General features: G+C 37.3%; 1 protein-coding gene across 1 annotated transcript in view; it reads left to right on the top strand.

The window, feature by feature from the left end:
- The window catches only part of ESR1 (estrogen receptor 1), a 163453-nt gene that overhangs the window by 117415 nt on the left and 19126 nt on the right, over window positions 1–26912 (top strand). The window contains 1 exon segment of the mRNA XM_010400810.4: window positions 19754–19892. Within this exon segment, the coding sequence (XP_010399112.2) occupies window positions 19754–19892 (139 nt within the window).

Raw genomic sequence — 26912 nt, 5'->3', positions numbered from 1 at the left:
ATTGAGCAAAATCATTACTCTGCTTTTCTACAGAAATGCTGTTATGTCAAAGGAATTAACTTACTGTATTTCAGTGTTCACTCACTGTGTGTATAGTTTAATGTCATATATGGCGTACTGTATTTTCAAAATGAGGCTGGCATTTTCAGTGTAATCAACTACACATTTTGGTGCAGAACCTCTTGAGGTGGTAACAGACTTTGCGAGCTTATGCAGTGAGCTCATGGTGAAGAGTGTAGCTTTAAGGAAATTTTGTTGCAAGGGAGAAATCTTTGGCAGTGCTGCTACAATTTCGTATAACTATTTACTACGAGTACAGTGGCTGTACAATTTAATAGCCCTAAAATGGTACACTGGGCATACCGGCTTTGAAGTTTTGAGATGATTCACGGTGCTGTACTTATTTTATGGCTTCATGAACCGAGGAGATAAACATTTTGGCACTGAGGGTTTTTTTTGTTTTTTCTTTCTTTATTTCAAAGCCACAGAGGTTGCTGTTTTATTAAGGTACTGTTTTCCTATTTGACCTTCTAAACGGCTTTGTTTGTTAAATTAGGAACAGTGTGCAAAGAGGCCAATAGCCACAATTTTATATTGCACTTTAGTGGCACCAAACCTTGAAAAAAAAATTAAGTCTGCTTTCAGTGGAAGGAATCTTAGACGAGAGTGGTATGTGTTTATAACCCTTTAGGTTTAGGAAAGTTTATAGAGCTTCTAAGGGCAGTGATCCTCCTGCCAGTAATTTACACTTATTTAAAGAAGGAATGGCTTTCAATTCCTGTAATAATTTTTAATAACTCTTTTAAAATAGCTGTTTTATCATCTTTTCTCCTTTGCCTAACAGCCTTGATGTGGAGATTTCTAAAATGTTAAAAAACTCACCCCTTTGCTTATCTCTTTAATTTGTTGAAATGATACTCTCTGCTCCCCTGCTTCTTAGGGGAAGAAAATCTGTAAGCAAAAGAGAAATTAAAATAGGCATCTGGATCTTGCTTTATCGCTGCTTTTTGCTAATTTAATTTCTGTGAAGTTTCAATTAATTACCATGAATGTAAGAGAACGTATCAAACCTTACAGTGGAATAAAGTAAACACAATTTGAATTCGAACATCAGACTGAGATATATCATTCAATGGAATGCTTATAAGGGGCAGCAAAATTAAAATCATTGAATATGAAATTAAAGCTTTCCATCCCTGTGTTTTCTTAGTCTGGGAAGCATCTTCAGTTTTTCTTGTCTATATTTGCAAAACCAAAAAAGCACTCCTTTCCATCTTCCTGCTCCTCCTCCAGGTTCTGGGTGCTGTATAAGAAAATGCCTCTCTTACAAGTAACTTTTTAAATTGTCTCGAGAATTGTCTTGTAGTGCTTTTAGGAAAAGGATGAGGTATATTTCCTCCTGTACAGTGCTTCTAATGAGAAAAAGATGAGACAATGTCACACAGGGGTCTGCTGTTGAGAGACAGGGTGGAGGTGCTGATTCTAAAGGACAGGGAGATGTTATATGCACCAGGAGCTTGTGTCAGACAGGAAAAAGCCAAAGCTGAGAAGGAACAATTCAGTAGAAGTGCTTGTAAAGGAACGTAAACAATACAGAACAAAACAAAAATACAGGTAGAGATTTCACTAGCTGAAGACCGGAAGAAAATTATAACAGAAGAAAGAAGTATCAAGGTCTGAATTACAAGTCTGATACTGGAAATTTAAGAGGTACCCTAATGCAAGGATTTTCAAACTCTAGGGAGGCCCTAGAGTTAGGGATGTAGAAGGGGAGAGAAATACATCAGGACAAGGTGACCAGCAACAAGGAGCCTCCAACTGTGACAAGAAAGAACACAGGCAAGAGGACCAGAGGAAAAAGATGCTGTGAATCAGTCACATGAGCCAACAGTAAATTCAACAGCTCAATACTGGGCTTCTTACTTATTGCTGGGGCTCCTGCTGAAAGCAGTGATTTGTTCAGGGGCTCTTCCAAGTGGAAGGGTCTGGTTGTTGCCTGCTCCTGTGGCCAAAGGAAGAGCCTTGGGATGTGATTTACTCACTGTTCTTTCCCATTTCATCTTCCAAGCCATAGTGTTTGAGCTTTATGTCCCACTCTTTCCCCTGGAGTTTCCTGGCAGTAGACGTTACAAGAATGTGTTCAAACTGCATCATTGTATTTGCATAAAATTTCAATCAAGGGAAGCAGAGTTAGGAAAGGAAAAGTAGTTAGAGAAACACTTAGAATATTTCTTTATAAAATCTTTGAGTGAGCTCAGAAATAAATCCTTGAGAGTTTTCTAATACTTATCTTGCAACATTTCATATATTTTTGTTCATTCTTAGCAGTTTTTTTGCAAACTCCTAAAGCTAATTCTGTAGCTTTCCAGATTTTATTTCGTTGTCCAGAAGAAGAGAGATTCTGAAGAGTACATCAGCTGGTTATGCTGTTATGCAAGTACATAACCAAGGGAATTTTTTTAAGACTGCTATTCCACATGTTATAGAGTCATAGTTCCATCTGTATGCAGTGGTTTTAAAATCAAGACCCAGAGTGCTGTTGCAAGGCCCTATTCAGGCCTTTTCAGAGTAAGAAATATTTGAATTTCAAACCTTTGAATTTTGGGGCTTCCCAACAAGCTGTCTCAAAAAAATATTTTTAGTGACCAAAATTTACCTGACTATGAGTAATCTTTTTTACTTGTTTGACATATATTGACAGATGAAAAATGACACCAAACAGGTAAGAAGGAGCTAACATTCTTTTAACAAGAACTGCTTATATGTTGGAGTTCATTGGGCATTCAATAACATACAAATTCACTTGATAGTAAGTGTCTGAAGATGAAATTCTGTTCGTCTTGGCAAATGAAAAGGCAAAAATGAGCATCCAGAGTAATAATCTTTATATATTTTTAGCCAAAACTTTAGGAAATTAAATATTTAAACTGTAATATTTTATTTGAAAAGATATGATCCTTTTAAAAAAACATTTCCTGCTATTTTTCTTTAGCTGATAAGTAATTTACACTCTTGGATGAACATATCTGTTTTAGCGTCTTCAGCTATGCTGAACCCTGGAGCTTTCCAAGAAACGCTCATTAATTTCTACTCTAAGTAAACAGTAAGTAATGATCCCTCCTGATTTATTTATTTCTGAAAATAATTTACAAAAAGAATATGCGATTGTTGGAAAGCACTGATGCGATATGTATGTGCATGTGCACATATCCATTGTTCTCATAATTCACACAAATTGGCCCTTTTTGCTTGATGTTTAGTAACTTCAGCCTAATTCTTTTAGGTTCTCTCCAGTGCTACATCTCTGAGTACAATCAGCTGTAATTCCAGTTTAGAGGTTATTTTAATATAATGTGTATTAGTTTTCTGTTCAAGTGAGTCACTCACTAAAACGTCACGTTAGATATATAGGAGTTTTTAAGTTACATAGAAATAATTAGGAAAGATTTATTGCAGACGACTTCTGGATGGGCTCTTACCCCATTTGTATTGCTGCAGTGGTGCATTATAGGACACATCTGTTATGCAGCTCATTTGTTTTCTTTGATTATCTCTCCAGGAAATGAACTGTGCATGTAAAGAGTATGTTGTTTTGTCTGCATGCTAGTTACAGACTGCTGTGAATTTGAACTGGTGAAAGAAAGTTAAAGAATATCCCACAGTGGAATGGGAGATGAGAAATCTGCATTTGCCTTGTTCCTCCAGGAGTTTGTGCTCAGCTATGAGTGTCCAAAAGGAACTATTGCCTTCCCTTCCATATGTAAAGTTCTGTTCCTTGTAAGAAATGTCACTGTCTGCCACAGTCCTGGAGGAGGGAGATAGAGATGAAATATTTATCACTTTGCTTGCACTCTGGGTCTAGACCTAAAGCTTCTTAAGCCTCTTGAGGAGTCCTGGAAACAGAAGGGAGGAATCAAGATCCTGACTTTGATTCAGTGTCCGGTTCCCTTTGCCCACCAGAGAGGGGCACTGCTCAGGCTGTCAGAGGCACCCAGTGGTTTTCACAGGTATCTGGTACTCCTTGCGAGCAGACTGATCTCAGAAAAAGAAAATGCATGCCATCAGAATTTTCAGTGATTTTTCTCTCTGCAGCTTGAGGATTTTGGTTTGGAACCAAATCCAATAGGAAGTCTTAAGACCCAGAATCAAGTTTAATATACAAAGGGAATAGTACCATTCAAAATTGCTTATAGGCTAAATGTGTTGTGTTCCCTGTGAAATTGTATTCTGGAGTGTTTAGATTGATTTGGAAAACCAAAATTCAAGAAATTTAATTTTACTTTGATTCACAAAGATATGGAAAGTGATAGAGTAGGCTAATTAAAATGTTACTAGAGAATATTAAGTCTTATCAATAGTCTAATGAAGCATCTTCTGCAACAGCTGCTGTCCCTCAGAAAACATGGCTGCAAAGAGAGAAGTGGCTATACAGGCTGCTGGCACGAGAGCCAGATGTTTGCTAAAACCCTGGACAGTCTCTAACTGGGTGTGTTCATTGTATTAAAAACAATGACTGGAATAGCACTAAAATTGCAATATTGCCATATAATATCAACTATTACATTAGTATTGCATGTCTGACCTATTTCAGAAATCTCCTTTGATTGCTACAAAGGCATTATTTCTTATGAATATCACACATATTTTTAGACATACTTTGTGAGATGGTAATTTCACAAGTATTTATTCCAGTTGCAGTGCTGGCTAGAACAGTTCCTACCTTTCTACTTCTCCCTGTCTTGGGGTGGCTGTGCAAGTACAGGGTTTTATCTGGGTTAAAAATGAATCTTTTGGGTGTGTGTTTTGTATTGCCAATAACTTGTGTGAGTTCGCCAGTCCAGTTCATGGCAAAATAGTTGAGACAATTGTAATGTGGGAGTGACAGTATAACAGAAATGAATAGGCAAGTATTGATGTGATAGTGCTGGAAAGAAATATTAATGTATCTATACTGCCAGTAGTAGCATACAGCTCTAGAGCAAGCCTTCTTCTAATTTAATTTCTCTTTATTTTTACACAGAGAGGGCTTTTCCAGTCTCTCCTGTACAAAGGGCAAGAATCTTCTAGTTCCTGGCACCTTTTACAGTCTTTATCCTGTTTGCATACATAGATGTTCAGCTCCTACTTTGCATGTTCCTGCTTAGTCTGCAACATATTCTGTAATGGTATGCCATAGCTGTGAGGGCTTGGAGGCTTATGGTTAGGTAGGTAGTACCCCCTAACTCAAGATGCATCCTTGTTCACAGAGGGTCTTTTGTTGGCTTCCATCCCTGGGGTACAAGATGCTTTACTTCCCAGGAGGCAAAGACTGCCTGGCTGGTTGCCAGTTCTAGTGCATATTTTTGAAAGTTGTTCTTCTGTCTTTCTCTTCCAGGAAGGCAGTAAATTCTTCTGGAAGTTCTTTGGGCCAAGTTTGCACTGTACAGCTAGTAAATAGTGACCAGAAGTGACAGAAGCATGTGGCAGCCTTTTGGAATCAGCAGTTGACTCTTAGTCTTCTGCAGGGTGGGATTTTGCAATGTCTCTGGAAAAGGAAAGCTCTAGTATACGTTACTTGGTGATGATGGGATTAAACCCTTGTATTAATTGGTTAACATCTCACACTTTTTAAAACCAGTATACACAGAGTGGTTCTCAGCTGACACAGAAGAGCTGCCCATGAAAATCCAGCACAATTGTCAACTCATGACTTCATTTTTTTCCCCACTTGGTATTCATATAAACACAGTTATGAAGGATCATTGGCTCCAATATGAATACCAAATGAACCTTTTTTTTCCCCCAGGTAAACGTGCAGGGTTATGTTCCTTTATACTTTCAAGAAGAATGTTGCTTTACCACAGGAAAACACTGACTCTGCCAATGCCCCCTTGTGTCAGTTATGGAGAACTCTATTACAGTGTGCCACAGTGAATCCATTCCTAAACTGGTGTCTCAGGATTTTATCGGCTGCATGGAAAAGATATGAAGCACACAAAATATCCCTGTTGTGAAACACCCCCTTCCCCCTCCCCCAGTCTCAATTTGAAAATTCTTAGCCTACAGGCATAAATATGAATTAAATATTCTATTTCTTTTATACTGCTCATTATGCTCCTGTTTTTTGCCTTGACAGTATGCCTCTCTTCGCAAAAAAGAGTGGCTTATATTTTGCAGAATTTTTTACATGCTACTTTTTTGTAAGGTTTTTTTGTTCTGTTTTTTGTTTGTTTTCCTCTTGTTCTCTTAGTTTGGTTGTTTTTTTGGCTTTTTTAGTTGTTTTTGTTGGGTTTTTTTTTTTTTTAAGGGGACACTTCTAATCAAGTGTTCAAACAGACACACATTCGAATATTTGAATGAGACAGTGCCAAGCAACACAAACACATTTCCTTTACTGCCTTGTTTCTGCAGCCAGTGCAGCCAGAGTGCTCATTTCTTTATACTCCAGATGAGCTTTTCTGTACCTTATTTGTCAGTAATAGGGCTTCTGAGAGGTTTTGGTAAAAGTCCATCACTGCAGTCTGATGAATCCAGATCTGCTTTTCTTCAGCTGACAGTGAATAACTGTTACCAGCTTTCCATGTGTTATTTTATTTACAAATAATGTGAAGTAACTTGTAAGTGCTAATTTCATGTAGATGGAAGACTGAAATTATTCACTTATGGGATGTCAGAATTAGTTCAGTATAATGTTGATGAACTGTTTTCCCCCTTGTTGCCAGCCTCTTGAACCCTCAGAGTCTCTTGGCTTCCAAGTCTCCGAGCAGCTTCTTGATGTTTAATTGGGGTAGGACTATATTTAAATGTGTTTGTAGATGCTTTATTTTACACTCAGAATTACCTTTTTTTCTTGTGTATTTGTAAGACAATAATATTAAGATTTTTTCCTCTTTTTGTTTGAATTTCCAAGTTCACCCCTCTTTCTCAGTTCATATGTTGATTTTCTACCTGTGCAAAAATGCAGCCTGAAAATGCTTAAAATTTAGGTTGATTCCAGACTTAGCACAAACAGTTAGGAGGTGACTCACTTCTCTGAGTATCTCTGAAATTCATGTTCTTTTTGTTCTGATTAAGTTAAATTATTTTCTGTTATCTTCATATTTTGCTGCCTCATTGCTTTCTTGGTCTGTCAGATCATTAATAAACATATTTAGGATAATGAAAGTTAGAATGCTGTGTCATCTTGACAAGTATTTACCACACTGCTGCTTCATATTTTCTGTCTCTTGTTCAGTTGTTTTCAAGTTTGTCTTTTACCATCATAGTGCAACATCAGTTTTGTGTGACCTGTCTTGGTTGTGTCCATATTGCAGTTACTGCGTGACTTAGTCTCATTCTGGTAACTCTCCTCATGGTACCAGTGTAGCCATGGGAGCATATAAACAGAGATGACCTGCAGAAGTATATAACAGGAACCCATAACCTTCTGGATATCATCAAAAGCGGGCAACACCATTTGGGTAACAATCAGGTGATACTTGCTGCCTCAGAGCTCCTTCACCAAAAACAGTTCTTCTGCCTCTCAGGATAGGAGCCTTCAGCCTGAAAAAGTGTTCTTTATATGATCCAAACTGTACTTCGAGGATCAGTGTGGTGATGCTTTTGACAAAACCGTCTCCCAGACTATGTCTGAGCTGTATGAAGTGGCTCCATTTCCTGATAGGTTTTTATTCTCATCTGTAAGCAGTCTGTCAAACTTGCATTTCATATACAAGTGAAAAAAAAAGAAAAAATAAATAAAAATGTGTCTGAAATAAGAAAGATGAAAACTACCACTTTTTTTATAAGTTAGAAAAATTATCAAATTATAATTCCAGGGAAAACTTTTTGGATTTTAAGTTACATATTTTTCTTCTAATCTTTAATTTCTCCTATTGAACTTTTGACAAGACACTACAGTGATTTTTTTTTTTTTTTTTTTTTTTTTTATGTAGTGGGATTCCATGCAATTTTCCAGTCCTGTCAAAGGATGACAAATAGAGTTTATAGGTCTGGTCATTTTGGATGAGCTTGTACACTGTTCCAAAGCTTTTCCAGATGTCTCCATTAGAGTTGTGTAAATAGTTTCTTTGTTTCATGGCAGATACAAACAGTAAAAAATAAACATTCTCACTTCATACAAAATGAAATTTTTTAAACTATCTGCTAGATAATAACCGTTTTTTCAATGTGAAAGAGTAGACTTCAATAAAATTTCAAATATTTTGGGCACCTGTTTAAAAAAAAACAAGACAATTTTGGGAAGAAGGGTCATATATTTCCTAGAAGTTTAGGTACATTTTTCAATGCTGAGTAGGAATAGGTGCCTGGTAGAGTGCTGAAAACCAAGATGAGGTGCTGACAAGGATGCCGTATTTCCAGATAGAAACCAGCCTCTTTTATTTGTTTGTTTTCATTTTGTGAAATCTGACGTGTTACCCAGAGGGTTTTAAACGTGTCAGCCTGTCACTTCCTAATGTAAAATGCTCTGTCAGAGTGCTCCCAACCTCAGCCCCTGAGTTCTGGCCTCAGTATGTATCTCAGCAGGCAGTATGGGAGCTTGAGTTAAGGTCACTGTTCTCCAAGTGCAACACCTGTGTTTTGTGTGCACACCTGAGCCCGCTCCATGAAATGTGGGACAGTTTCCTGAGGGTGCCTTGGGTTTGATACCCACTGAAGAAGAGTCCAAGGAAAGGGGTTTAAGACAGTGATGTGTTTTGTGGAAACATATTGCTTGATAACTTACTAGGTCTCCCTGGACAAGGAAATTAATATGAATTGCCAGCTGCATTCCAGTGTCTTGCTTTCCCTGCAAAGTATTCCTTTGCTCTGTCTTATGGTGACACTCCCACACGGCTGCTGAAATAGTCTTCTTGTAGTGGTTAAAGGAAATTGCTGCAATTAATTTTGCTGTCTTTCTTCTCTTTGATGTATCCCTACAATTTCCTGGATAATTTTTCAGAGGTTGGGTTCTGTTCAAAACCAGTCATGTAGGGGTGAAAGGAATAGGAGGAAAAAGAACCATTTAGTGTTTCATTTATATGTGCTTGTGTTTTTTGTTTTGATGTAGGTACCAGGCAATGTAATGGATGCTAAAGTACACATATATACAGCTTCTGTTACTCACATATAAGTACAATTGACAGAATAATACTTCTTCAAAAGTGAACAATCTGAAGGAATATAATGGATGCAGGTGCATTAGTCAAGCTAGTTTTATATCCTAGTGACTATAAAGAATGACCAGACCATGAACTCTTAAGTTAGACTTATTTCTTGGGTGCAGCACATTATGTTCTGAGCAATTTCTATATGTGGTCTTGAAGCAGTTTTAATTTTCTAGTTCGCTACAAACTTGACATTTTCCCCCTCTTTCATTGGGTTGCAAAATAATCCTCTTTTCTGTTAATTCCAGATGCTCCAATGAATGTTAATTGGTTCAGTGGTGAGCACAGTAGTGGGAGAGATTGAAGAAAAAAGCTTAGTGCCTTGTTCACTGGATTTTATGAATGAAGGGGAGCGCATAGCCCTCCCAATTTCATCATGTGAAAGTTTTTGCAGTCAAAAAAAGTGTTACATTTAAAAAGTGACATTTCTAAAGCCTCCAGACATGGGCAGAGATTGAAACAGTGAAACTTTAGCTCTTGAAGAATTAAACAGAATTATTGGAAATAAAAGTGTAAAACCAGGATTTTAGGGAAAGTCAGAAAGAATAGGGTTAATCCTTAATTTCAGTTGATATAACTTAATGTGAGTTTAGAAGAGTGGCTGAAACTGGCCATTGGTTGTGTTATCTTGCAAATCTAATTTTATCTCTTTTTTAAAATGTTCTTGATTGTGTTATGATTACCTTTAGGTCTTTCATGTAGCTCTTATAATTAAAGGAACAAAAAGGATAAGAAATGTAACAATGGAGATATTTTTACACCCTAACATTTGTGGCGAAATTGAGATGCAGAACAGTAGAATGAGCTGCCTGTGGTACAGTAGGTCTCCAGCCTCCCTTTAACCTGGTTTTGTTCACTTGCCATCCCTATACTGTCCCTGCTATGACCATTTGACCATGTGGCATTGCCTTTATCCACCCTGAGGTTTTCCAGAGCCTCTTCTCTAGCAAGGTCTGTCTCCCGGTGCCACAGTGAAGGCCAGGCATGCGATGCTGCTCAAGCCAGCTCCCGTCAGGGCTCCATGTGAACCACCCCCTGGCTTGCTGCTCTCACTGACACCATTAGGCTACTGCACCATCCAAAGTGCCTTTGCCAGCTAGAGTGCTTATAAAAGTAGTAAGAGGATGTAGTAAAAGCATGTAGGTGCACTCTGCAAAAGAGGAAAACAACTGGGAAGTCTTTGATCTTTAGTTTTAAAATTCTCCTCCAGTAATTGTATATTGAAACAACTGAAACCTTGCAGGGGCATGCTGGGGTCATTTAAAAACCTCTGAAAGTCTACCTCAGTCTGCCTCCTTTTTCCCCCCTCCAGTGATTATATGTTTGCTTGAAAACTGTGGTTTCTTAAAGAGATTGCTCAAAGAGTGATTGCTTAATGAGATCTTTTGCCTCAAATGATTTTTTTCTGACAGCACAAAAACATCAGTTGCATTTGGTTTATGTTGTGATTGGAGCGTAGCCTGGTACTTTAGTAAGGAGGTCAAACAAATGCTGAAAACCTCATACTGTCTTGGATGCAACTGAACAGACAAAAAAAATCCCAGTCATGCTGGATGTTACCTCAAGTCTTAGGGCAGATTTACACAAAGTGTAAACTCTCAGAGGTGGTTGGTGCTCCCTGACTGCCCATCAGTCGCTTTCATGCTCCTCCTTCTTGACAGGTTGTTTCATCAATTATCTGAGCGCTTAAACCAGCAGAAGAGACCAGCAGTGTGACAGCCCTAGTTGGGTGGGGAAGGGGAGGAGGGGAAAGAATGAAGTAGAGAGGACAGCTTGTATTTATGAGTCTGTCTTTTGAGTTCGTAAAAGTCAGTTAAGAATGCATAACCAGCCCCAGAAATTATTTTAGCTCCATCTGCTTTTGATGGAAAACATTTTGCATAGCTGTGACCTCTTACAAAAATGACAAATCCCCCAAAAATCCCTCCAAACTACTTGCAACTGGCCTGAGTACTGGTATAAGTTTAATATAATGTAATTAACTGTTGCAGAGACAATAAATAAAAGATGTATTACCTCATACCCTCTATTTTAGTCAGCAGCTAATAAATTTTGAGTAGTGTCTTTCTTCACCTGTCCAGGGAAAAACTCAGAGGACAACCTTCAAAGAAAAGCCTTCACATGTAGCTGATGGGTGTTCCTACACTCAAAATCACAGGGAACAGCTGCTGCTGTTCCATTCCCAATACACAGACAGTGTTCTGTGGTTTTTATTTGCAAGCCTGAACTTCCTGACAAATGGCACAGCTCTCAGTGGTAAAAGAACCATGAAGTAACATCTTAGTGTTGTCAAAGCGTACCCTGTGTCTCAGACATCTGGATTACAGTCCAGGAAGGAATTACCATTAACATGCCTTAAATAACTGTTCTATAGTGCTGCAAGAATTTTTCATTTAATACTGAACATCACTTTTTATTGATTAGTTGAAGAGCTTATTTTCTGTACAGAAAATATATGTACATCTCCCTTCTTGCTTTACAAGTATGATAAGCTTTCACTTGCAAACTGGCAGGCAGCCTTCACTTAAAATAATCTTATCCAGTAGTTGTCATTATAATTATTATTAGCAGATTTGTTCTTATTTCAGTAACTTTTAAAACTGCTTGTTAAGAGGGTGAGGAAAACTTAGGCCTAAGATTTGTTTTGTACAGGTTGTTACCTTGCCTAGATTAGTGAGACTGATTAAAGTTAATGCTTGTGCACTTCCCTGCATCCTGCTTTTCTGCTCACATTCTGAACGCTTTTCCCCCCAAATCTAGTTTCGCAAAGCTTTTTTTCCTTTTTATCTATGAGAAAAGTTCAGTTGCTTCTGGTTTTTTTACCTTTACTGAACTTTCACTTGAGCTCAAGGAGTCTTCAACTCAAAGGTTTTCGTGGTTGAAAGGATGACAGAATGTGCTGAAACACCTCTGTCCTAATCCTGCCTCCTCCTGGATGAGGCACTTAACCTCCCTGTGTTCTATCTATAAAATACATTTAATAATACTTAATGGTTTTACTGCCCTTTGGAAATGTAAAGTGCTATGTGAGTGCCGATTACTTTTATTATGTTCCCTGATGGAAGGCCTCAATATATTTGTGTTAAATGGTTACTGCTAATGCACTTTCTGGAATAATCTTTGGTTAACAAAGTGAAAGAGTTGCAAAAAACCCCCCTGTGTTTAAGTCAAGACTCACACAGTGCAGGTGTGAGAAAGTCAGGACTTGGCAGCACTTTGCTTCTTCACTGGGTATGTTTGTGTCCTGACTCAGGGATGGGCTTGAGCCACAACATTACCCAGCCTGTCTTCTCCCCAAGGAGGAAGTCTTGAGCTTTGGACACACAGCCTGACCATCCACCAGCAAAGGACAGATCTTCAGGCAATCAAATAAATCCTGCAGAATAATTTGCTTGTGCTGCTTTTTAGAGAGAACTTGCTGTCCCGAAAACTCACAGGAGCACTTCACAGCTAAGGGCTGGCTCTCATGCTGGGTGTTCCTGCAGACCCCCTGGCAGTGCATGGTCCATCTCCCTAGGAGCATTGCCAGCCAAGCTGGTGTTGTGCTGGGGAATTCTCATGTTTCTCTCAGGCAAGGCATCAGTATTTCCTAAAAATGTGGCAAGAGTTTGTCAAGAGAAGAGGATGTATGTCTGACCAGTGGCAACTGTCTCTCACTACCTCTGAAGTGTTTCCATGGCCCTAAATTCTAGTTGTGCTTGGTGCAAAGTATTGCTTTGAGTAGATCAACTTTACTTGCCTAACTTATTTACAAGCTCGCTCTGGCATAGGAAACTTGAAATAGGACAGTATTTAATGTATCTGATGTAGGCAGCATGCGCTTGGTCATAGTTTACACTGGTGTGTACCTGAGGAGGGAGAGAGAGGTTCCTGTACTGAACAAGGAATTGGCTACTTGACCAGGAGTGGCCTCAGGAACTTTTTAGACTTCTCATTCTGAAAAGATATGGACTGGACAGGTTTGAAAAAGCATGTACTTTTTGTCCAAGCAGAAGGCATTGAGTGAAGTCATGACAACTTCATGTATTCCTGGAAAGGAGCTGAAACAGTTCTCATTTACCTGAGAAATGCATTTCAGAATCATCACAGTGCAACTTCTAAGTGGAGGCAGAGCAGATCAGCTCCTAGAAATGGGATCTGAAATAAAAGTGACAAATGTGACATCCCTGCAGCATCCTGTCCTGGGGACAGTGTCAGGTAGGGAGTTTGGCTGGATGGTTTAATTGCCAAACTGTTAGGTAGTTTTCCTAAGGCCAGGTCGGGGAGGATGGAAACACTAGAGGTGAAGAGCAAAAGCTTGCTTGATCGTGACTTTCAGTATGAATACAGACTGTGAAAGCAGGACCTCATCATCCTTCTGACTTCTAGGGTTTTGCCCAAAACCCCAAACTTTTCTAACCTGTATTAAGTTTATGCCTGTAAATTGTAATTTTTATTTTTCAGAAAGAAGTTTAAAACCATTAGAGCTGAAAATGGCAAAATGAGAATTATAATTTTCAAAAGGAACTAACAGTAATTAAGAGCAGATGCTGTTCTCTTTGATCGCAAGAAATTTAATTTCTGACAGACTGTTTACACTCAGACGAGACAGTGTGTAAGCTTGCATTGGTGTGCTGCTATATTATAATTACACAGGCAGCAAAAACAGAGAATTGTGAAAGAGCAGACAAAGTACTTAGAGGCTCTTAAAACTGTGCCACTTGTTTTGTGCTTGCCTTTCAGATTTCCTCCCAGGAACTTAGTAAATTGTAGTTAATTTTTTTCTGACCACACTTACAGAAACAAAAGCAATATCCTTTTAAAAAAATGCAATAACAAGACTACCCTTCTAGCAAAATATTTGGATTGAAGATGTTGAGGTTTAGAGATCTTTGATCTTTGGTTTTCAAAATAAGTCTTGCTTTAAAACACTGGTGTTGTCTAAACAATTAAACCAATATGTCCATGTCATACTGTGAGTGCCCTTAGGAGGGAAAACTTAATAAAAGTGTCTTAAAATTTTTGTCTGAAGATCTGTGGAAAGAATTAGGAATAAGTAGCTTTATAGAAATAGCTGTGTAAATACTGAGGCTCAAGTGTTTGTGGTTCTCTGATTCACTTGGCCTCAGAATTTGTTTTGCTCTGCTGTTGTTGTGTACGGACAAGGCTATAGTCAAGGTGTGGGTTTTAGCCACCTCTTAACTAAGAGGTTTCAGGGCTCAGCCTTAAAGGTTGAAGGGGCTGAGTGATCTGTGCAATTTCAGAACAGAGTATCATCTTATGTGCTGGATAAATGCATAGATGCAGTCTCACCACTCTGTTTGAAGTGGAGAGGTTGGGTACCAAGCTCGTGGCATTAAAACAGGCTCAGATTTCACCACTTGATCAAACAGTGGTGACTGAGGTATTAGTCCTTCAACGTGCTTTAGGTTAGGAGGAACAGATGTTTTTCCTCTCTATGGCTGTTTTTTTGGGAACAGAACTTGCCATAGGAATTATTTTGCTGTTTGCCTTTCATCTACCTGGATATTTTTCTCTATACAAGCCTCTCTCTTTTGTTCCTTTATTGGATGGTTGCTAGCAAGTAGGTTGCAGCACCTACTGCTACTTTCCTGCTGTCTTTGCCAACCTAATTAGCATTCTGTTCCAAATGTGGTCTATTAGATGACTGTCACATGACTGAGATAATGTATTGATTTGCAAGCAACAGCCTCTCAGTGGTTGTTGCCACATTTCAAAACACCGAATGAAGATAGAAAAAGCAATGGTCTGTCTGGACACATTTAAGACACAAAATGTAGGAGCGTTCTGATTTCCCACAACTTTTTCGTGTTGTTCAAGATCCTGGTTTTTTGGCATAGGAAGTATTACAAAAACTTCTGTTGCTATTAAGTTAAATACATAGCACACAAGCTGACAGGACGTTTAAGACTTTAGTGTTCAACATATTCATAAGTTTGCTGGAAAAAAAGGGTGTGGATAATAGCGTTAAAAATTATGGATGTTACTAAGTTGAATAATGTGATGAAGATAAGGGCAGACTGAAACAGTCTGAAGTCCTGGTTGCACTGTCTGTAAAAGAATATAGTTGAACGGGAAAATGATCCAAGAAGGACAATATTGTTTCAAAGCTGAACAGAATAACTTTCATCTGAGGAGTGACTGAATATACTAAAATTGCTTGGAAAAGAGAAGTGAGATGACCTAGGGAATGATGTAATCTTCCAATAAAATAATTAGACGTATCAAGTGAAAATCAGAGAGTTTTTTTTTCAGAACAACACGAGATTGTTATTTACATAGTGTTAACTGAGAGTGTGAAACTTCTTACTGGAGAGTACTGCTCCAGAGTATATAAAACATACCAGAACTGCATTAAATGCCTAAGTCAGTTCAGAAAGCACCTGGAGAAACTTAGAGGGGAAAATGTTAAGGGACATCAGTCACAAAAAGACCATTTCCAGCAAGACTGAGCTACACACCTCTGGAACATGAGGAAACCTCCTGTAGAAGCATGTTTCTCCTGCTATATGCTTTGCCATAAACATCTGGTATCAATTGCTGTTGTAAATGGGATACTTTGATAGATGGAGCTTTGCTATTGCTCTAAAACTATTTATTGCTTTTACTTTACTTTCCTTCAAAGCATCTGGAGACAGTCATTCTTTATGACATGATAATGTTTATTTTCTTGCAGAAATTGGCTGACATTCATCTTTTAGGCACACATCATGGTAATTAGGAGATATAGTATAAACATATAGGTTGGATTAGAGTTGGATCAGATGTAAAAAAGAAGGGTTTATTTATAATTTGTTTTCACCTTTACTCAACTGATTTCGAGCAGTCTGGAAACCCTGTAGTTGTGTCTTATTAGGAGAAACTGCAACATTATGATAATGATCCTCAATGTTATTAAGTGCCCAGTGGAGGACTTACTGTTGAAGGATTGAATCTGCAATGACACTGGATATTGGGTCTCAGAGAATGGTAATTGCTATGGAAATTGTTTCTCATAAAACAGGTAGCTACTTATTTGGTCAAAAGTCACTGAGGCAAATGATGAATTTATTAGTTTCAAAATGACTGGTAAAATCTGACACAAATATATACACATATGTATACATGTGTTGGTAGTGGTTATTTCAGAGAAGTGAAGGGTGCACAATGTATGTTACATTAGCAATAAATGAAAATCATCTGAGCTTTATGTTGTTCCTTACTGTAATCAAACAACTTAGGGCATAAACCAATTTTCTCAAGCCTGTGTGCTTTACTGAATACCATTTCCAGTAGTCCTTGTGTTGCTCAAATTCCCAGGTTACAGAGATTTACTCTGAATATCATTCTGGCTTTTCAGAAGTTCAGATTTCCTTATTCATACAAGAATTTGTGGAACATTTTTTTGTGTTCGTTGTTTGCAATCACTTGGAAACGCTGTTAACTTACCTGTGTTTGAAAAACAAGGAATGGTCTAGGCATGGCTTTTGTTCTCTAAGCATCTTTCTCCTGCTGAACATATGATATATGTTGGATAGAATGGACTAGTGGCAATCTAGGTTATTGATATTGATTGATATAAGTTCATGAAATTGGTCAGTCTGGTATATGGAGTGAGATGTAGGTTATATCCAAACTGCAACTAATTAATTTATCAACACTGAAGTGAATATCTTTCTTCTTCCTTGAAGCATGGTAATCAAAAATTTAGAATTAAAAAATACTTTGTGAATAATTTTCAAAACTTTCCAACATTAAAGGAGTACTGAAATTTGAGAATTATGTGCACAACTACACATAATTTCAGCAACACTAATGTGCAGCATGCTCTACATGATGGACTGACTAATGATTTATTCATAATTTAATTTAACCTTCTGTAACATTATTCTGAATTAACTTGCTTGAATAAGAGTATGTCTTAAAAAAATCGCTAAATCTTGATTAATGTTTCAAATGAGAGAAAATTCAAGGAAATTTAATGTGATGCTTAGATAATGACTACTCTTGTTAACAAAGCCCCCTAATTTGCAGTCTGACTTGGAGCTGCTTTAGCTTCCAGCATGGGCTTCTCTCTGTTATGTCATTATCCTTTGTAATGTTTTACATTACTCTTTTTCTCTGGATATTTATCCATTGCAGTCCTTTAACCCCTCTAGACTATTTAGCTTCCCAAAGAGTAACTAAATTTCTCTTACTCCTCACCAGAGGGCATATTTTTCAGTGCTTCATTCATTTTGACCTTTCTGTACCATTCAGTCTAACTTCTCATCCCACTTGCAGGATGGTTATCAGATTCGTGTAACACCAAGGTAACTCAACTTTCTTACACTCTCAGAGTTTCCCTGGCTTTTTATAAAGTTCATTGTCTTCATTAGATGTTTCCCACATGCCAACAGAACATCTGAACTATGACTTCTGTTTTTTCTGTGTCATCATTAAAAATTATCTATGGTAAAGAAGTAAACTGTATGTCCTTCCTTAAGAAATACTTCAGTTCAGTTCATTACCCTTTTCCCATACTGAAATGTGAAATTTAAAGTATTTTCATTCAGTTAATGTGTTGCATGCTTTTACAGCATCAAATATCTTATGGAACCTTGTTTCATCAAATCTGTTATTTTATAGAACCATCAAATTATTTGGGTTGGAAGGGACCTAGAAACCACCTAGTTCCAGCCCCCTTGCAGCAGGCAGAGACACCTTCCACTAGACCAGCTTGTTCAAAATCCCTTCCATCCTGGCACTGAGCACTTCCAGGGATGGGTATCCACAGCTTTTCTGGGCAGGACATTTAGTTTTACCAGCTAAACTAACTAGCTAGTTTTATCAACAGCAAGATAATAAATTTACAGTGCCACCTAAAAAGCCATCAAGGCAATTATTATGTATTATCATTTTAAGGAAATACTTAATAGGAAACCTGGTGTTTATTATTTGTTCTCCATATACAGACATTTTCTTTCTGCCAATTATGTTCTTGAGTGCTGTAACCAATGCTTTGTAGTTAAGAATGTTGCTCTTTTAAGTTTCAACTCTATTGTTCAAGCTGCTTGGTGACTCAGGCAAGTGCCATTTCATCAGTCTTTGAAGTCTGAAAATAATTTTATGTACTTGGTAATAAAGGAAAAATACAGAAAAAAGCAATTCTTTCTTTCCTCTATTGTTAATACTTCCATAAAAACAACAGGTATTGCAACTGCCTAAATTCACTTCCAATGATTGATAGGCGGGTTTTATTTCAAACATGTCAAAGCTGTTTCCTTTTCTTGGATGATTTCTTATCACTAGATTGCTTAGCTCTCTCAGATATTTTTAAAAATAATTATATCCACAACTGTTTTACCAAACTTAACAATATTTTCTCAGTTATTATGAACTGTATTTTCTTTATTCTCTACCTCTTTCTTATTTGAAAAATGTATTTCCTAGCACAACATTTAACTTTTAAAATATGTGCCTTTTTTCTTCCTTTTTCTCAAGATAATACTTAAGTGTATGTCATGTATATTCCTCAAAACTGACTCAGTATATATCTGTAGAGAGGACACAACAGAAGGAAAATCCCAGTCATTTTAGGGCTGGTAAGGTAGTTTACCATGTAACCTGTATTCTGAATATTAGTATAAATCATTACAATTACCAAAAAATTATGGCAAGTTTCAATAATGTGTTTCACTTGTAACACTGAGCAAAAGAGAAATAAGATCTGTTTTAAGGCATCATCTGCACATTGTGTTTTAAGAAGTTCATTCTAATTTCAAAGAATAACTTATGCAAGATCTAATAAATTGTATTATGCAATCTCCACTTCGGTTATATTTTTGGATTGAAAATAACATTTTTGAAAAGTGAGAATTCAAAACAGAGAATAATTCAATCTGTTGCGTGAAATGAACACAGGAAGGACCACTGTGGTTATGGTTTCATATCTACCTTCATCATTATTCTTTGTTTTTCATTTTTTGTAGTATTGTTATAAGCCATCTCTTATTTTGCATTAGTTGTTTCTAGTGTTTAAATACAAAGTACTTCCTTCCTCCATGTTCTGTAGTCCAGTAGGAATACAAACAGGTGTTTCGTCAGTGAACTCTGATTGTGCAAAGATAAGCATTTGCTCCCTAGTTTATATGAAATGCTCTGTTGGTCCCTCTTCCATACAGGTACTGCACTTGCAGTATGGTGAATTGTCCTTGAGTCTGTAAAACAGCATTCCACCAAGAGAATTGGCCTGGGGCTAGCTGATTAGAGCTGTCAATTCATTTTGTAGCAGGGATTTTTCCATTTCGCCTCCGCCTCACCCCAGGCCGTGTGGCGCTGGAGCAGACAGATCCCTTTCTGCAGCGTGCGCCTGGATTCCCAGGCCTCTGGCAACAGGTGTGGGGATGGAGGTGCTGTCCAGGCTCTTGCCTTTATTTTTGGGTAGGGTACAGCCAGCACAAAAACAGTAGGCTAGAAAGTTCTGACTGTTCTTTAGCATGGAACCCCAGTGGACAAAACTCAGCCCAAAATATAAAGAGAACAAATGTCTGTTTTATTGTTCTTTTTGATTATCCGGCTCTAATTCACTTTTTAACCTAGTTCTCTGAATAATGTTGTTCCACTTACAAAACTGGAGTGTTTTTACTGTCTTGTATTTATTTTTTCAGGTTTTGTGGATTTAACACTCCATGATCAGGTTCATCTACTGGAATGTGCCTGGTTAGAGATACTGATGATCGGCTTAGTCTGGCGCTCCATGGAACACCCAGGAAAGCTTTTGTTTGCACCTAACCTGTTGCTGGACAGGTCAGTCTGCATGTTGCTGTGAATTATTTAAGTTAATTTATTTCTACTTAATTTTTAGATTAATTTCAGATTAATTTTTAGCTCATGATATCATCTCAATGATACTACAGTTTGACAGTCCTTCGTATGTCAAGCAGGCTTATAGTAGGTGAGACTGGAAAACAAACTCTAAAAAACCTAGAAATGCTCAGGAATTTGATACTGGTCATTTATTAGACAAGTAACACATCTGAAATTCATCTGCTGCTTGAAGTACTTTCTTTCAAAGGCAGCAGTAAATTTCTCTTATAATCTGTACTGTTTGTTGCAGAAGTAATTTAGATTAAAAACTGAACACTACTAATTTAATTCAGATAGTTATTTTTGTTTATTTAAAATCCTCCTAGTTTTTCTTAGTTAGAATGAATTTATCCAAGCAGCCAGCCAAATTTTTTGGAAGAAAATCCTCAGGGAATCTCAATCACAATCTTATTTATTTATAGAGAATATATTAATTTTGGGGGTTTTCTTTCCTCGTGAAAAGTGGAGGCAAATATGTCAAACACATACTTGCTTCCTTCACTAAGCCTTTTTTTTAGCCAGTCTTGCTCATATGCTAAGTATTTCTGAGAGAGAAAAATATGCATCTCTGCCATACAACAATATCCTGGATTTCAGCTGGCAGTCTTCGCAATAAAAGCAGGAAGACTGATAATTTAAAACATATTTTATACTATCTTAATGTAAACTCAAGGTCTCTTTTTCCTAGTCATGGGAAGAATTTCATGACAAATTTCAGTTAAAGTTTTCAGGAAAAGTTGCTTAAGGTAGGGTCACCTTAGCTATTGGTGGTCCTCTTAGCTGAAGACTACTGCCCACATAACAGAGTTGTCAGGGAGAGCTGCTGTGTGCACACCAGTCACTTCAGGGCAGAGTTTGGCAACTTCCTCTAAACTGGAAGTGGCAGAAGAGCCGAGCTGAGATGGAGCGAGGCAGCTGAGAGCTGGGCAAGCTCTGACTTCATCACGTAGCTGCAGGGGCAGAGGGGTGGCAGCAGAAAGTCAAGGGCAGTGCCTTCAGCTACTGCAGCCACCAGCTGTGTAAATTAATCAAAATTCTTATTAGCAGAGAAATGTCTTATGATCAACGTGCTCTGTTGACTGTGGGGTACCGAGTTTTTATGGTTGCATTTGTGCAGTGTTAATCCTTTGATTCCCTGCCTTCTATTTGCAAAAAGAAACCCCTAGGATTTACTTCTAGCATTTTAGTAAAATACAAATGATAATGCCTAACAGGGTAAAATATAATATTTCATAGTAATAGAGAAATATTTATTGCCTTAGGAAAAACCCTATTCCACTTGTGTAAGCATATGATCTGTGAGGTGTGGAACTGGATAAGTATAAAATACATTCTCATTTTATGTACAGAAAATATGTTTGTCTAAATTTAAGTATAGTCTTCACAAAAACCCACAACAGTTTTAAAATTATTTTAAGTGAACAGAAGAACTAAAATTTACTATGGTAGGAAAGTAAATATAGTATTTCATTGAAAACTACTATAAATTGCAATATAGCTTCTAAAGACCAAGCCACCTGTTCCACATTACATAATTCAGGTTGTGAGAAAAAATTGAAAACTGAAGAGCAGAGATAGCCAGATGATATTTTTTCCTGATCTTAGCTAAAAAAATAAACAAACAAAGAGCTAGGGAAACACTTGAAATTTTGGTCTTCCTCAACTTGAAATCCCCATGCTCTGAGTAAAATGGAGTTTGAGCAGTTGATTCACACAATTTTAAGCCAACTGTTGGATTAAAAGAAGCAATTGCATGCGACTAGAACCACATATTATGTTAGGGCCCTTTGTTTTCTGAGTTTTAATCAAGCCTGTAAAAGTGTAGATCTAATACATCTTCTAATTTTCAAATAATAAACATTTGTCTAAGTCATCATATACTTGCCTCACTCCACTTGGTAGGGATATTTGCAGATAGTAAAATAATAAATTTCTTGACTCTGGGAAGCAGTGATATGCTAATCAGTTAAATAATTCTTAATTTACTAGTTAATTAGTAGTAACAATATTTTGATGTGTTAATTTGATTTAGGCGAATTGCCTTTTGAGAATTTTATAGAGCAAAAATACATTGTTTGTCAGGTTTGAGAGGACAGACACTGATTCAAGGACTCTTTAACTCAATGAAGTCCTTCCACTTCATCAAGTATTTGGGCAAATACCACAGTAGTGCCAACATTCACAGAATCATACAATGGTTTGGGTTGGAAGGCACCTTAAAGATCCCTAGTTCCAATCCCCCTTCCATGGGCAGGGACACCTTCCACTAGACGGGGTTGCTCAGAGTTCCGTCCAACACTTCCATATTTAGTGAAAATTCAGTATTTTTATTACAGAGCTTTGCCACATTTTGCGCACACCTCTAGATCTCTCTGATCATTCTGTTGCAGACATCCTCTCTGATTTGAGCATCCCTTTCCTTTTTTGCACTCAGGCTTATCCTGATTCTAACAGATTCTTTCTGTCAAGGACCTTGGATATAGGTAGTCATTTGTATACATCTGTTCATAAAGCTTAGCTGACACCAAATTTTATTATACAACTTTTTTGCCTTTTGGCTAGATAAATACAGCCTTGTCTTGTTAAAATCTATCTGAAATGTCATAAAACTAACATTTCAGCTTTGCTGGTTTTTTTTAAAAAATGTGATCTTTCTTCTCCCAACTCACTCCTCCTACTTGGGTCATATTACACATATGCTTGTCTTGTCTCTGAAGATCTTTTAGAAACTGTCTTTTCTAATTTTATGAGAGTCAACCAGTTACATTTTCAAATAGATACTTCTTTAACTTTCCTTTGCAACAATTCACACTTGGAAGACTCCTTGAAAATACCTGTACAGCAACCCTTAGTTATTAATTCTGTGTTCCTTTTTAAAATTTTTCTTTGCCTGTAAGAAAATAATTACACAACAATTAAGTTGCCAGTATGTGTAGACTGCTTTCTTCTGTATGGATGAATATAATCACATTATCTCTTTTTGTTCCCAGTCTGCACTGGAATTAGTGTATTTCATGAAAGTAATGCACCCTTTCTTATTCTGTTAATGCATTACCTAAACACTTGAGTCTTGGTTCAAAATCAGGAATTTTAAGAGCCTGCCAGTTACATAGAACTGGTAGATTTTTACAGTGTACAACTGCTGCTATTAAAAAAGCTCAAATGACAATAATTATAGATTAGAAAAACAGGCTCAATCAGAAAATACAATGGCACACTCACAGTGCTTGCAATGATGTACAGTACCTAATAAAATCAAAGAATAAATTCAAGTCTTTTATATTCTGTTTTTAAAAATTAGTATATTGTATAAGGCAAATTTAGAAGTAAAGGCTTAGGTTCCTAGTGGGACAAACCAGATGTTTCCTGTCTGGAGGGTTCCCAAGAAACTAGGCTTTAAAAATGTCATTAGACCAGGGTTGAAATTTGTCAGGCCTGACAGTAGGCTGTTTATAATTTTGAAGAAAATGTAATGTTTCTTCAGGAATAAGAAAGTCATATTTTACTATATTTTTACAGGATTTGTTGCATTCACATATCATGCTGATCCCAGGTTACTCAAAGGCTTGAAACATAATTATAGAGAAACTCATGAAAGAAGTAGCTGGATTGCTAAATCTCACTTGAAACATTCTCAGTACCAGCAAAATGGGAAATGCAGTGCTGCATTTTAAAAAGGAAGCCTGGTGACCACAGTAAAGAAACTGATGGGATGCCATCTAAAGAAGAGAATTGGCTGAAGTTGAATGAACATGACATAAAAGAGTCACCATGCATTTTGGTAGAGGAAGCCATGAATACACTGAAGTCCTTTAAGAAATTAACAAGCAAGTAGATGAGAGACATCTTGCTGGATTTCCAAAATATTAAACAAGTTCCAAATTTTATGTAGACAGGAGTGAACTAATGTATATAGGAGAATAATAATTCTGATCTTCCTAAACTGCATTCTGAGTTGATCTTTCCATCTCACTGTTACCAGCAATTAGTTCTATAAAACCAGCAGTTCTTTGTTTGCCAGTAGTCAAAAAGTAATGAGACTGCAGCTTTCCTTCTCCCCAAGAATCTTTACAACAGGAAATAGAGATAATACAGATCATTGTCATTCCTCTGTTTAATTCTGTGTTTCATCTGTGCTTGGAAAACTGTGCCTTTCTGATTTTCTTTGTCTTGACAGTAATATTTAAAGAATAGAAGAGGTACCCAGAGGTGTTGCACAGGCAATTAAATAGAGATATGAGCTTTGCTACAAAGAATAACTAAATAGACTGACTTCTCTGCCTGTGATGCTCATTAGAAGAAGGGGAACAAAGTAAAGATGACAGGAGTTGTAAAAAGTCATGAACATGTTGAGATGATATGAGATAGTCCATATTACCTCTTCCAGCCCAGCACTAGAGGTAGTCACTTGAAACCCGCAGATCCAAATGCCTGTGTGCTTAGCCCACAGCTAAATTTACCTTTGATACAAGACAGTACGGCTGTCTTCATGTTATTTTCTACTGTTATTTTCTTATCACAATTGTAAAAAATCTCTTGCAGAAAAAAAAAATCTGTCTAGGCACTTAAAAAATCTCAGTTCAATGTAGTCAGTATTTCCATGTTTCTATCAGGTTTTTTCCTTTGTTTTGTGGAGAAAGGTAGTCTGTTTTTCAGGGTTGGTTTTAATTGGGAAACTTACTTCTACTTCCGGTGCTTGATGAAGATTTTTCATTCTCTCTGAATAAACTGAAGACTTTGCCTTTTACTGACTTTTGTATTGAGCAATGGCAGGAGGCCGTGGATCTCTTTAAACTGCAACTAACACAAATAGCAAAAAGACTTACAGCATTCACTGTGTGACAGGATAGCTGAATAATTTACTGCTTTCATGGCTATTTTTCTGAACTTTTCTCACTATATCTGAAAATAATGTTTTAAGTTATTTATGCAGATATTTTGTCAGACAGAAAATTAGATACAATAGAAGAGCATCAAGATGAAATCTGAGTATGTTTTACTAGTCCCTCAACTTGTTCCAAATGTCTGAGGACACCACACTTGTCTGTCACTTGAGTAAATGCACAACATTTCATTTGGCAGTGTGTAATTGTGGATGCATTAATTACCATTGATTTATTAGAAAAATTGAAGCAAAGTGATCATAAGTGCTTGATTCAGGATGCTTCTTTAGTGACCTTCTGCTTGTATTTATTTCAAATTGGAAAAGCCCATAGGCAACAAGTATATCCAAATTTGCCCTTCCAAATGGATTTGAAAAGCAATTGTACATTTACTTTTCATCTTTAACAGCAATAGATTCCATCCAGAAAACCCAGCTCAAAAAATCATCTTGTCACTAGGCTACTTACTTGATAGAGCTGAATGGATTAATTTGTAGAGAGTTAAGGAATCTCTTCAAGTAATTAAATTTCTCTTTCATCTTTCACTTCATGGTTTGATTTTGAGATGTATTACTGTACTGTAGACCCTGTAGAATGAAAAAAAAAAAAACCCCAACCTATTACAAGAGACAGAATTATAAAACTTAAAAGAATGAAATATGAATGTCTATTTATTTGGGATCAGTCTTTACTGTCTCTGAGCAAAATTCAAAGACTGCGCAATTCTGTAACTCGAACAACTGAAATGTAAAATCAGGAAGATTTTTCCAGAGTCTGGGGAAATTCTGGGTGACGTTCAAAGTGATGAATTCTTAAAAAAAAAACCAAAAAAGGAAAGCCCCCTCTCATTATGATCTTTGCATCTTCACAGTTTCCAACTGCTAGATTCCCTGGGGGATTTATAGGCACGGGAAAGAAGTTTTCAGAGAAAATGAAATAATTCTGGGTTTAAGATTGTCCCTACACAAATTATGAGATTACGTGTTCATCTAAGAACCCTGACCTTGGAAGCTTAGGCCCCAGTTCTAGGCCACATTGTGTTGTGATGCTGTTTAATTACACAATCAAACTTTCTTTGCATTTCTGACATGAAGAGAATTTTGAAATGCTTTTTGGGTTTATGGTGATTCATACTGAATATAAACTAAAGGAAAAAAGACTCTCCTGTAAATCAGAATAACTTTTCTTTGGCCAATTATTGTAGCTTAATTATTCCCAAATGGAGAGCCTTTATAATAATTTTCTAATCTAAATGCCTTAAATGTGACCAAAAAAGGATCAGTTTTCTTAGAACTATTATAGCAGCATTTTAGGGATTTTTTCCTATCTGGCATGCTTGTGGATCCATTTCACATCATATTTTACAAAGAGAAAAATCTTTTAAAGGTACTTAGTAGCTCATTGTCTCTGTGTTTCAGACCTGACTGACCACTGCTCAAATGTGTAGTGTACTCTTACCCTATCTACCTAGGTGGATGATCCTCTGGTCATCCAGTCAGGAAAGACACTTGGTTGGCTTCCTGGCTCTAAGGGCAAGTGCCAAGGATGTGGAAGCCCAGGTGGTCCAGTCCATGGGGGCTGCTGAGGAGAAAGGTCTTGAGGCAGAATGGACAGATCCTGCAGGGCAACAACTGGTTGCATAGCTGGTGTCAACAACAGGGATTCAACTTTTTTATCATGGAACCTGCTGTGAGGATCAAGGATGTCTAGGAAGAGATGAAATCAATACCATAAAGTGGCGCAAAAGCATGATTTCTACAGACTGGCCAACCTGGTGAGGAAGCTTTAAACCAGGATGATGTGGACAGGAAAGACATAATCAGCAAAACTTACTAGTGGGAAACCTCCCTAAGCATGTGCATGTAAATAAATACAGAATTGCCTCCAGGACACCATGGTGGGGGAAATTCCATACATTTTCTGGGAATTCAGCACAACTGGGTGCCCTCTGAGCCAGCAGTTCTCCACTCCCAGACTGCATTAGGAAAAGGTGGGTGATGATCTCTCATTGCTCAGACATGCTGTGGCAAACTGGAGTTCTGTGTCCAGTTCTGAGTTACTCCGTACAAGACAGACA

This window comes from Corvus cornix, chromosome 3 (genome assembly GCF_000738735.6).
Source record: "Corvus cornix cornix isolate S_Up_H32 chromosome 3, ASM73873v5, whole genome shotgun sequence".
NCBI lineage: Eukaryota > Metazoa > Chordata > Aves > Passeriformes > Corvidae > Corvus > Corvus cornix.
Note: the sequence above shows the minus strand (reverse complement) of the source record. Positions and strands in the feature narration are given on the sequence as shown.